At 43.7% G+C, this 12,737-nt stretch overlaps 1 protein-coding gene across 1 annotated transcript; it reads right to left on the reverse strand.

The window, feature by feature from the left end:
- Positions 1 to 2,217: 2,217 nt before the first annotated feature.
- On the reverse strand, positions 2,218 to 9,135 carry cxxc1b (CXXC finger protein 1b). Its single transcript, XM_062564018.1, has 14 exons — positions 8,916 to 9,135; positions 7,996 to 8,111; positions 7,806 to 7,906; positions 7,568 to 7,707; positions 7,230 to 7,385; positions 6,810 to 6,947; positions 6,571 to 6,678; positions 6,255 to 6,433; positions 4,790 to 4,997; positions 3,316 to 3,426; positions 3,149 to 3,198; positions 2,970 to 3,066; positions 2,719 to 2,871; positions 2,218 to 2,604 (listed from the first exon to the last, which is right to left on the reverse strand). The coding sequence occupies exons 1-14, from the start codon at positions 8,916 to 8,918 to the stop codon at positions 2,458 to 2,460; spliced, it is 1,707 nt and encodes a 568-aa protein (XP_062420002.1). The 5' UTR covers positions 8,919 to 9,135; the 3' UTR covers positions 2,218 to 2,457.
- Between the last annotated feature and the right edge of the window lie 3,602 nt (positions 9,136 to 12,737).

The following is a 12,737-nucleotide window of genomic DNA, read 5'->3' on the forward strand; positions in this document are numbered from 1 at the left end:
CACGGGTCATCGGAAAGAGGGGTTCACACTCTAGACAGGCACCTGAAGGCAAAAGCTAACTCTGGTTGCTTTTTTGTATTTTTGTGAAATGAAAACAAAGGTAGAAGAAGCCAAGCCTGAATCAAGTACACATATATTAATTTGAAACACAGGACAAGAGATGGAAACTGTAAAACAATCCATCTCTAAATCATAACATTGTATCCCATTGGTGTAGTAATGAAAGGTTTAGCATATGCTGCCTGGAGAAATGTTTGCAGTCCTTTATCTAAATCTCATTGGTAGTTTCATACATCAATCATCAGGGGGGTCTGTGCTCACGGCAGCTATACAAGCTGGCACGCCAGATCCTCCTGTGGTCCCTCGGGAAGCTTCGTTCAGTGAGAGCAGTATATATCCCAGGGTACCTAAACCAGGGGGCAGACTGGAGACTCCACCCCGAGGTGGTGGAGCTCCTTTGGAGACACATTGGTCATGCCAAGGTAGACCTGTTTGCTTCAAGAGAGATGACATGCTGTCCTCTGTGGTTCTCCCTGACACATCCCGCCCCGCTAGGGGTGGATGGTGCAGGCTTGGCTGAGGTCACGCCTGTACGCTTTCCCCCCAGTTTCTCTGCTCCCAGAAGTTCTGGAGAGGGTCCGTCAGGACGATGTCAGTCTACTGCTAGTAGCCCCGTACTGGCCGGCCCAAGTAGGGTTTGCGGACCTGATATCTCTCCTCGTCGGTCCTCCCTTGGAGATTCCGATCAGGGTGGACCTGCTTTAGCAGGCGTCAGGGTCCATCGTTCACCCCCGCCCGGAGCTATGGAGACTATGGGCGTGGCCTCGGAGGGGGCCCGCCGCTTAGAATCTGGTCTCTCGACCGAGGTCGTTGAGACCATCCTCCACTTCAGAGCTCCTGCTACAAGGAAGGCGTACGCCGGTAGGTGGAGGCTCTTTACCGCTTGGTGTGAGAACGGCAACTAGACCCAGTCAACTGCCTGGTGGTTTCAGTACTGGAGTTCCTGCAGGAACGATTCTCCACAGGTTTATCCCCGTCCACGCTCAAAGTATACGTGGCGGCCTTGTCGGCGACCCATGCCCCACTGAATGGGCGTTCTCTTGGGAGACACCCACTGACATCTCACTTCGTTCGTGGCACTCTGAGGCTGAGGCCAGCAGCCCACACAAGTGTACCGTCTCGGGACCTGGCCATCGTACTAAAAGGTCTCTCCGGTGCTCCGTTCGAGCCCATTAAAGAGGTCACAGTAAAATATGTGGCTCATAAGACCATCTTCCTGCTTGCCATTTCTTCCATCAAGAGAATTGGAGATCTGCAAGCCCTCTCGGTGGCTCCTTCGTGCTTGGAATGTGCACCCAGCATGGTAAAGGCGTTTCTACTTCCTTCCCCCGGCTATATTCCTAAGGCGCCGTCCAGTTCGGTCGGGCCTATCGTGCTGCAGGCCTTCTGACCTCTTCCTTTTCTGACGTCGGACCAAGCAAAGCCTTCTCTGCCCGGTTAGGGTTCTAGACGCATACGTCCACAGGACCGCCCTGTGTAGACGTTCCGAACAGCTGTTCGTATGTTTCGGACCACCCAATACTGGGGACCTGGTGTCTAAACAGAGGATGACAATTGGGTGGTTGAGGCCAACTCACTTGCTTATGAATCGGCCAGCCAGCCCGCACCTTTGGCTGTCCGGGCCCATTCTACCAGGGGTATGGCGGCTTCTAAAGCCCTCTTGTCGGATAAAGTGTCGCTGCACGATGTTTGTGTGGCGGCAGGCTGGTCCTCTCCCCAGACGTTAGTGAGGTTTTATCGTCTTGACCTTAACTCCACGCCTGGAGTGCAGCTGCTCTCGTCAGAATGTGGGCCCTGACTTCACACTACGATCACTGGCTCATATGGTAAGTGGGTATTGGCGTTCCCACAGCGTTTTCATGCAGCTCGAGTTCCCTGAGAGGGAACGTCTCCGGTTACGTATGTAACCTTATTTCCCTGAAGGGAACGAGACGCTGCGTGTTCATGCCATACTCCCGGCATACCCGTGGCACTTGATACGGCCGTTCAGAGATGAATGGGCTTGTGTTTTTCGGGGCTCTTTGTAGCTTCCTGGTCCTGGCGTCGCCCGCCTATGACGTAGCAGCTCGCCATTGGACTGATTTCACACGTGCAGCAGTTCTTGTTCTTGACTCAGAACAAGACACAGACACAGACAAACACAGACCTTAATCAAAGCAAGTTTAAGGTGTTTATTTATGGAAATACCACCAAAAACATTTTTCAATCAGCAGAAGTTATCTACCACAGTCAGGTAAAAATATATCTCCATTTACCTCTTACAGTTGACTTTCATACAAAGATTTTAAAATAGTTATCTAGTTAGAAAATAAGATTTATCCCAAATGGCATTAATCGTTTAAATCCTCAACACTCAAATATCCGCAGATCAGAGAACAGGTTTGAGTCCCAGGTGGACTACCTATCCTTGTTGCTACGGAGATCGGTCGTCACAGGGTCGTGCTGAATAGTTTGGTGCAACATCAGAGCGAGCAGACCAGCTCTGTTGGTCATAGCAGTTCTGACATTACGCTCCTGTTCAAAGAGCTCGTCCAACTTGTACCACTGCAGGGGAAAAAAGGCATAATTTCAACAAATACATCATAGAGCTCGATCAATTGAAAACGTGGTGCATTTCCGGTTCTGTTCGCCGAGACAATACTTCCGTGTTGGACCTACCACCCTGACTCGCTCCAGGTCCACCTCTGCTCTCCTCAGCTTTTCCCAGTTGTAATGCTTGTTGCATTTCCTTTTGGAGACCCTGCAGTAGTCTCCGGTCAGCTCAAACACATTCTTCACCAGAGGACATCCACACACCTCCTCCGTGGGGATCTAGTCACCAAAAGACAAATAAAATAAGTCAAAAGTTCCAACGTGAACACTACTACAAGTTTAATAAATCATATAAAGTGTCAAAGCTTTCCACCAACCTTAGGATCTCTGGAATGTTCTGGGCACAAAACCTGAAGCCTCTTACAATAGGTTTTACTTTGGGGATTGTAAACATCACAGAAGAGTCTGGTGGCTCTGCAGGAAAAAAAAAAAAGTTGTTGGTAAAAACTCAATTCAAAAGTAGTCGTTTTATACTTTGAGATTTTCTTTTCCTCACCCTTCTATCCTCGTAGGGTACATGGAACCAAAGGAGGTCTGACTCTCATACTGTCAACAAAACCATTCAGGGGAAAAGAAAAAGAAATTGTTAAAACTACTCCATATGCTTTTGTTTGAGATTAAATTTGATGGCAGCGGCAGGAATGTAGTACAGAACATAGTTACCTTTGCGTAACATCTCTCCATATGTCTCAGCGCCACTTTTGGATTGATGGGATGACTACAAGACACACAGAAGATCTGCAGGTCCGTGTCCTCGCTGTCACCTTCGTTCACCTGCAAATAGAAACCCAAAACATTTTTCCATAATGAAATAGTTACCTGAAGTGTTTCCTAGAGTTTTAAAAAGTAGGATGGGGGCCAGAGCCTTCAGTTGTCAAGCTCCTCTTTTGTGGAACCAGCTTCCTCTTTCAGTCCGGGGGGCAAATTCGGTCAGCTCATTTAATATATAAAGCTTAAAACATTCCTCTTTGGTACCTCTTATAGTTAGGGCTGGCTCAGGTTAGCCTGGACCAGCCCTGAGTTAAGCTGCTATAGGCTTAGACTGCTGGAGGACACACCAGCCCCTCTCTCACTCCTTCTACAATAATCCACATTTTATTAATGCACATCACTAATTCAGCTTCTTTCCGGGAGTTTTTTGCGTTTTCTCGCCTAGCAGGTCTCTGTAGATCGTAGATCCATCTGGACGCTTGTCCTGACACCTGCAGCTGCCATCATCATCATTATTATTGTTTTTGATTCATATTACTGTCATCATAAACCAACATCTTTTGGCTTTCCCTCCCCACAGAAGCTTCTGTGGATGGTGGTTCTATCTGATGGTGATCCAGCTGAAGTTGGTTGGAAGTTTGTTTGGAGAGAAAGATGCCCGGCAGCGGTGTGGGAGAACCAACAAGCCAAGAGACAGATCCATGACATGGTACATAGAAGCAGAACATATATATTTTACAAATTTTCTGCTGTATTTTTTGGGGGAGATGGATTGGTATTTTCTCAATATTAGGGGGGACACGACCCTTGTGTTCACTCAGTCTTCAAGTTGGGGCCCATCTGCTTTTATTCCCTCTGAAAGCTTTTGTCGGGTTTTTTTACATCGAGTAGGTTCTTCACATTGCAGTCTACAACGTCTGTTTCCTTCTGCATTTAAGTCGGTTGGCCGTAACTTAAATGCTAAATCATATACATTCCAATAGCGGCTTAAAGTCCGGAATTTACGGTACTCAGAGTTCTACTTGCCCCACAGTCACCACCGTGGGAGCGTTTAAAAACGCAGATATATTTGTTTGCTTGTCAGGCGACATATTTTTGCTGCTCTCTGCTGGCTGGTGGAAGCATTGGGCCCGAACTCCGCCGCGAGCGATACCGAGCACAAAGAACAGTTGTAAACGAACCATGTAGAGAAAGAAATGTCTGTCTGTCCGCTGGTACGCGTGTGCCCATATACGGACATATGCACACACGTGTTGTAGCGTTTGTAGAAAATGAATATTCAAACTTTTCAATTCCTCACTTTTTCAGGGGGGCGGCGTCGCCTCGTTGTTATAATGGTAGGGGAAGCACTGCTCTCCTCTTCTTTGAAAAACCTCAAATAACCAAAGACCCATCTCAGACACAGGGAAGTACCCAGAGCGCTCACCTCTTCGTCCTGCTGCACCGCCTGTTGCTTGGCCTTTGCTATGATGCCTTCCAGCTCGTGGAAGCGCCGCTCCATCTCTGTGAGGCGCAGCCGGGCGTTCTGCTGTTCTCGACGGATGCGCTCCAGCTGCTTCTTACCGTGCTCCTCGGCGATGCAGGGGCTCTGCTGCCACTGCTGGATGCGCTGAGGGAGGATTTCATAGATCCGACTGTGGGACAAAAATGCACACGGATCAATATATTTAAATTCTGAAAAAAGAAGTCCACATAAGGTGGGTTGGTTTTTCCTTCAGGTTGGGGTTTTGTTAGCCAAGAGGAAAAGCCTCACCAAACACTTTTCATGGGACTCAACACCAAAGATGATGATTAAAAAAAGGAGAAAGAAGCAAAAGAATAAATTGTGATGGAGACAAATTTAATTAAATGGCAAGTTGGATAGGTTCATTTTACGAGCCATTCTTCTAACACTAGGTGGAGCAAAAGTACTAGAATAACCGATTTTAACGATTTCATTATTTTATTGCGAGATTAACATTCTTTTTTTCAAGGGACATTTAGAATAGATAAAAATGTGCGATTAATCATGATTAAATATTTTAATCGTTTGACCGCACTAATAAGAATGTAATTCACTTGACAGTAGGGCTGCAATCCATATGCCGATATTAAGAAACATTCTGATGGTATATCCCGGTTTTGTTTTTTAAAGTAAACACATTAAGTCATTGAAACAGATCAACTTTCCGCCATTGTTTTTCCCTTGCATCAACCGCGACTCTGTACTCTGTATTGATAAAACAGTTGTGTTTTTGTACTAACTAGCATCCATAGGCGCAGACAGCTTCTACAAGAACTGCGTCTGGATGACTGGCGCTTCCAGTGGTACATGGCGCTCGCCCTCAGCCTGTTTGATAGCTTGTTGGCTCGGATCGGGCACCGGACTTCACGTCATACTTCCACACCGAGGGAACTGTCCCGTGGAGAGACCAAACACACACAGGGTATCATTGAGCAAACGTCCTTTATATTACTTAATATTTAGTATACCAGTGTGTCGTTTAACAATACGTCCTCGGGTCTGTGCATAGACTTTGTATGTAATCCTGTGGCCATTACGCTAATAAGAATAATTCGAGCCACTTTGGTTACGTATCGGAAACTTTCCACCCCTGTGCAACACTAGTCACAAGCTGTGGTGTTTTACCCTGTTAAAGAGAGTTTGTTGTGGGTTATTCATTGTTGTTGTAAAGGACGCTGGGCGCTTCGTGATGACGTGTAAAAATGAAATCTGCCGCCTGCCGAAGAGCAACTTCAGTTGTTATGGCGTAACACCGGTATGAACGGAATCTTATATCGGTATATCGTGCAGCCCTACTTGACCGGTTGGTTTCGTTTGTTCAAAGCAGGTCAGTCAGATAACAGTATATAGCCTTATACAGTAATGTATGAAAAGTAAAAGTTATTACTTGGCAGCTAACTTCATGCCACAGTCTTCAGAACAATACTTTGAGTTGGGTTTTGTTGCCTCCACACAGTTTGGGCCCAGACACTGACGCTGTCCGGTGTTATCCCGGAGTTCGCCCTTCTCGCTATATCGGGTTCTGTCTTTGTGCTTCTGCTTTTGTTTGTGGCGGCGTGACTCCTTCTGGATGGTTAAAAAACGAAAGGGTAGCAGACAAGATGTTATTTACATGTGATGTACCAACACAAATACATCCGCTGTGTTGAGCTCTGACAGCCCTTGAAGTAATAATGATCGATCATTTGTCGAAGGAAACTTACTTTCTTGTCAAATTTCTTCTCTCTTCTCTTAACATGCTTCACTTTCACAGCTTTTTTACGCACAACAGGACTGAACGGCGGCTCGTCATCATCGTCACTATTCCATGCCTGAGTGAGGAGTGCAAGAAGAAAATGGGGACTAAACATACAGTTGCCGATCAAGTGTTTGAGCTGCTGATTGAGTGCATCTGAAACAAGCATGTTTGCATGAATCAAGGTGGTGTCGCATGTTCTCCTACCATGCTGCTGTTCATCCCTGCTGCCTTGTACTGCATGTAAAGATCCGCCTCACTGTCATAGTCCTCAGAGTACCGTCTCCTTCTGTTGTCCCTCCTTTCTTGAAAAGACATTTCCTCATCCTTCACACGCAGCATTTTCTACATAAAAACAAGAGGCAACAGGTTGCACATTACCAAAGAAGCCAGGGAGAGCACAAATACACCAGAGATCTGAGAGCACTAAGCCCTTCAAGGAATGAAACAAGGACTGTTAGAATTCTAGTTTCATTCAAAAATGCACGTTGTGCTTATTAAGTGATAACTATTCAAGTAAAATAACTTTTAAGACATAACAAAAAAAAGTGCAGGCATGTTAAATATTCTCCCTCGCTTTGTAGGCATAATATTATTTAAAAACAATTAAGAGATAAAGTGGCATACCCTGGCTCGAACCTCACATTGCCTAAACCTGCACTTCTGCCTGATCTTGTTGGGGCCTCCAAACTTCTTCATGTCCTTGCAGAAGTCACACAGCGCACAGTCAACTGTCCTTCTGCAGGGCTCACACTCCCCACACATTCGGACGGACCGCTTCACCTGAGGAAAATCAAACAATGGACCATAAGAACCATTGAATCCTAAGAAAGGTGTTTGTTTTCATCCTACATTATATGCATCACATCTGCTTACAGCACAATTCACATTCAGGCAACTCAATTAGGTACTTCTTCGATGCTCTTCAGACTTGGCAGTCAAACCGTAACATTTTGACAGCTTACTTTAGACCCACGTCGCCTTTCACTCTTATAGTCAGGAGTACTCGGTGTGCTGTACTGTCTATCGGATCCTCTGTCGTACTCTGCTTCCTTCTCTCTGTTTTTCTTTGTTCTATATTTTATTTCCAGTGTGGGGTTTTTATCTGGTGAGAGGGAGAAAAACACGACGTCACTTTGATTCTTTGGGACGTATTCCAACGTTACACTCTTACATGTTCTGGCAGAAGATTTTTTTCATCACCTCTGCATCTCATGCAATACCATTCCCGGATTGCCTTCGCCGTCTTTTCAGTGATGTTTATGCAGTGGCCATGGAACCACTCATTACATTTATCACAGCCGCTGTCAGCAACAAATGAAGAAAACAAAGACAATAATTGTCATAATATGCAGCAATTGTTAAAACTACAGGATTGGTGTGGTGATCTTACATCATGAAACAGTTGATGTCTGGTTTCCGGCAGATACAGTACAGGGGCGCGTTCTCCCCCTCCATGCTGCTGGTCTCAGGCCCTGGTACGTGGTCAATGTCAGACAGTTCACTGTCCTGAAACGAAGGACAAAAGAAGTACATCACAATTCGTGCAATTACACTGAACATTATCACCTAGCTGCTTTACAATTAAATGTAGAATTTCCTTTTCAAGAACATCCCTGGTGTAATTAATAAAAAGGAGCAGTAACATTGGATTGTTGGATTCTTCGCCGAATAATACACAGCGAGGACGAAGGAATGATATCTAACATTTGAAAATGAGCCAAAAACAGCTTTTTCTTTTAACTGCTAATCTCGAAAACCTAACCAACATCAATATATTTAATAAGATCTTTATAGAAGTAATTTAACGTTTAACATTACCGTCAACTAGTGTATGTTACGTTAATAATTACGTTATATTATTATTAAACTGTTTTCAATTGTTTAAGACAGAACGTTACGCTTTGCAATGCGGATATAACGTTAGTTAAACATATAAGAAGTTGGTAGGATAATTAACAACCGTAGTTATAGACTACGATCTCCGAGGAACATTAATTAAAACGTTGTATTCACCCAAACTTCTGTGTGTCGTAGTGAGCTATCTATTAGTCCGTTAGCATCAGCTAGCTATCTTAGCTCACTTGTCAGTTAAAGATGGAGGTGGCGTTATGTTTTACCAGCCAACGTTATCTTTACCGTACCAAATCTCAACGACTTGTAATGTATACATAACTGTATTGTTATTATACCAACAAAAACGTGTATTTAAACGATACAGTAACGTGATAAGTTAACGTTAGCTCACAACATGCTCCTCCCCATATTGAATTCGGGGTAGTTAGCATAGGTCACTTTTTATCTCATACGTACCATTGTGAGGAAGTTGAAACGTTAACTGATTGGTCGTTCCGCAAATATAAAGGGAATGCAACACCACAATAGTAATCCAATTAGGTCGATAGGTAGCGTTCATTCGAGGTGTACACGGGCATAACGTTAGCTCACAATCGGCCGATCACGGTACTACTTGTAAAATTATCGTTGGGCGGCAGGTCTTCTTCTCTACTGGCAAACAACATACAATGATACACTGCTGCCCCCTGCTGTAGATCTTTTCCTTCTTCTCTTATTTAATGGCGGACTGCAACCAACGTTTAGGTGCATGCCGCCACTTACTGTACTGGAGTGTGTATAGTCATGTCATTTTATATTCTACTCCATACCCCTGAGTCTTTTAAAAAGGTAATTAGAGCCTTCCTTGTAATTCTTATTCCTTCTGATCCCAGTATCCCTACCAGATTCCACTCCCTCCCTGCCTCCTGAACCTTATCTTCAAGCACCTGCCTTTCCACTTCATTCAATTTACAGTTCAGTATTACATGTTCAGCATTTTCTTTAACCCCACAGTTTTCACAGTTCTCACTATTCCTTTTCCCCATTAAAAATAATGTGCCATTCAGCCCTGTGTGATCCACTCTCAGTCTTGTCATTGCAATTTCCTCACGCCTGGTATTTTCCATGTAGTTCTTTATACTGACACTTTTGTATTTTATAGTATCTCCTACCTTTCCTGTCTTCCTCCCATCGTTTCTGCCATATTTCAAGACTTTTCCTTTTAACCACTGCTTTACCTTTTCCTAGTGGGATTGTAATTATAATTGCTTTAAGCAGTGCCTCTTTGGCCAGTTTATCTGCCATCTCGTTCCCTTTAACCCCCTTTGTTGGTACTCAACAAAACTGAATCTCTATGCCACCCTGATGCAATCTAAATAAGCTGTTAAAAAGTTCTAGTAGATCTTCTCTTATTGATGTCACTGACTGCATACTTTTGATTACGGCCAAACAGTCTGTGCACAGTACCACCCTATCAGGTCAAACCTCTTCCACCCACTGTAGTGCAATAATGACTGCTACTATTTCTGCTGATAACCGGTTAGATAGTCTTTTGGAGATATGGATTTTAAATTCTGGTATATATATTCCAACTCCCACACATTCCTGTTTATTCTTAGATCCGTATGTATACATCTTTAAATACTTAAAGTAACTGTTTCTTATTTAGATGTTTGTTTTAACTCCTATTTCCTCCATTCCCTTTTCTTTTCCAATATATTAACATCAACCTTTACTTCTGGAAAGAGCCATGGTGGAATTCTACTAACTGGGTTAGCCATGGTAAAATTTATGGTTTCCATTTTGTATTCCCTCACTTTCATTTCTCTTGTCCATCCAAACCCGAACCCCTGAAACTTTGTATACTCCCAACATTCCTGTATGGTTTCTTTTGCTGGGTTTTCTTTCCCACTTCCTTTCAATCTAATCCAATACGCCATCACCAGTTTCTCTCTTCTTAACCCCAAAGGTATCTCTCCAGCCTCTATGAGTACAGCATTAATGGGGGTTGTCTTAACAGCTCCGATGCATACACATAATGCTTTATACTGTAATCTATTAATTTTTTCCAGCACTGTTTTTGCCGCTGCAGCATAAACTACGCAACCATAGTCTATTGATGCCCTCAGGCAAGCCATATAGATGTTAATTAACGACTACCTTTCTGCACCCCACTCACATCCCGCCACAGCTCTCATCAGATGTATAACTTTTTTGCATTTAGTTTCTAAGTTCCTAATATGCATTTTCCATGTACACCTACAATCAAACCATAGTCCCAGGTACGTAAATTCATTTACTATCACCATCGTCTGCTCATATAATGTTAAACTTTCAACATGGCACTTGCGCTTCTTTGTAAACCTCATATAACAAGATTTGCTTGTCGATATCTTGAATCCCCACTTTCTGACCACATCTCTACTTCCCTGATTGCTTTCCTTATGTTACCTAATACGTATGACACATTCCTTCCTCTCATCCAAATCATCAGCCGCATATAGTGCTGTTTTTAAGCATCCATCCATTTTTGAAAAAATATCATTAATCATTATGTAAACAGTATCGGACTAATTGCACTCCCCTGGGGAATACCAATGTCTACATTAAATTCTGTAGATACCTCTGATCCAACTTTAACTTTAATTTTCCTACCTGTTAAAAGTCCATAACCCAATTATATAACATTCCTCCAATACCCTTTGTGAGGCGTCTGGGTCCAAAACAACCACAAAGTTAGGGGGGAAGGGTTAACACGCCGTCAGCGTGGCTTTATTTACAAAACCAAAACAATAGGATGAGGACGTCGCCCGCTTGCTGCCAGTCCCACCGGCTCAAACACGTATCCAAAAACTCAACTTAAAACGTCCTCGGTTTCCCGTCTTTGCCTAGGACAAAAAAGGTGGTCGTTAGCCAGGGGTTGATCTCAACATAACTTCTCTTAACAGGGTCGAATAACGTGGAGTCTCAACTTACCGCCCGATGGTGAGAGTTCTGCTCAGGATACGAGCCAGGCACACACAGAGAGGCCAGGGTGCAGCTCCTGTTATGCCGAAACCCTGATTGGCAATTCAGCACAGCCGTGCTCCTGCGGGCGGGGCTGGGAGCATATCACCCTGATCGAGGATTGATCTGGGGACGTACCTCCCATCAATGACCCGCCCCAAGAGCTGCACCCGGCCCCCTCTGCGTACACCAGTGCTGCAATAGAGATTCTCACCTGATCAGGGGCAGCTTAGGGCCGAGACTCCACACCATACTACTTACTTTAATAAGCAAACCTTCCTTCCACATGGTATCATATGCCTTTTCTATGTCCAAAATATACAATTGTCATTAGTTCTTTAATTTTCAATGCCTTTTCCACATCATTACTTACTCTAACTAGAGCATCTGTTGTGGAGCGCCCTTTTCTAAATCCACTTTGTATATTGGTCATTAATGCTCTCTCACTATTATCCTCTCCACCCATTTGCACAAGTGGGATGTCAATGCTATGGGCCTATAGTTATCAGGATTAGCTGGGTCCTTACCAGGCTTGTTGAATGTTTAATAAAATTGTGCAGTAATATTACCAGTCTTAATATTAACTTAAATGATTCGCCTGGTAACTGTCTGAACATGGCATAACATAATTGATCTTGTCCGGGTGCTGTATATCCAGTGCCCAGCAGAGCTATGTTGAGGTCTGATATCGTAGTATTGACATGCCATCCTCCTTTTTTAACTTCACTTCCTTATTCTCTCCTAATGCCTGTTCTTTCTGCTGTTTATGTATGTCACTAAGGTTTTCACACCTGTGTACTTCCACAAAGGCCCTCCCTAGCACTTCTGCCTTTCCTTTATCTGATATTATCTTCTCTCTATCAATCAAAGCTGGAATTTTAACAGACGTCCTTTTCCCATTCATTCTTTTGAATGTAGACCATATATCCCCTAATTTTACTCCTCTGCCTATGGTGGAACAGAATTCTCTCCAGTTTCTCTTTTTGTTATACTTTATTGTCCTACGTGCCACAGCCCTTTTCCTTTATAACATTTTTGTATGAAAGATTTTTCTTTGATGTTCTAAATGCCTTGTTTCGTTCTTTAACAGCTCTGCTGCATTCCTCATTCCACCAAGTTACCACTTTCTTCCTTCCCTTTGTTGTTCTTTGTGCGATACTCTGTATTGCTGAGTTTATAATGTGTTCTGTAACTTGCTTTGTACATTCTTCTATATTTCCATCAAATGTCACCATTTTAACTGACTCTTCACATGGCCTAAATTTTCCCATTCTGCTTTCTGAAAACACCATC

Source organism: Pungitius pungitius, chromosome 8 (assembly GCF_949316345.1).
Source record: "Pungitius pungitius chromosome 8, fPunPun2.1, whole genome shotgun sequence".
Taxonomy (NCBI): domain Eukaryota; kingdom Metazoa; phylum Chordata; class Actinopteri; order Perciformes; family Gasterosteidae; genus Pungitius; species Pungitius pungitius.

What these genes read in the sequence shown, in the direction of transcription:
- cxxc1b (XM_062564018.1), bottom strand. An exon ending in AAAGGCGACGTGGGTCTAAA is followed by an intron (nt 7,386 to 7,567) that starts GTAAGCTGTCAA and finishes GATTTTCCTCAG; the next exon opens with GTGAAGCGGTCCGTCCGAAT. An exon ending in TGGAGAGATGTTACGCAAAG is followed by an intron (nt 3,199 to 3,315) that starts GTAACTATGTTC and finishes TTTTGTTGACAG; the next exon opens with TATGAGAGTCAGACCTCCTT.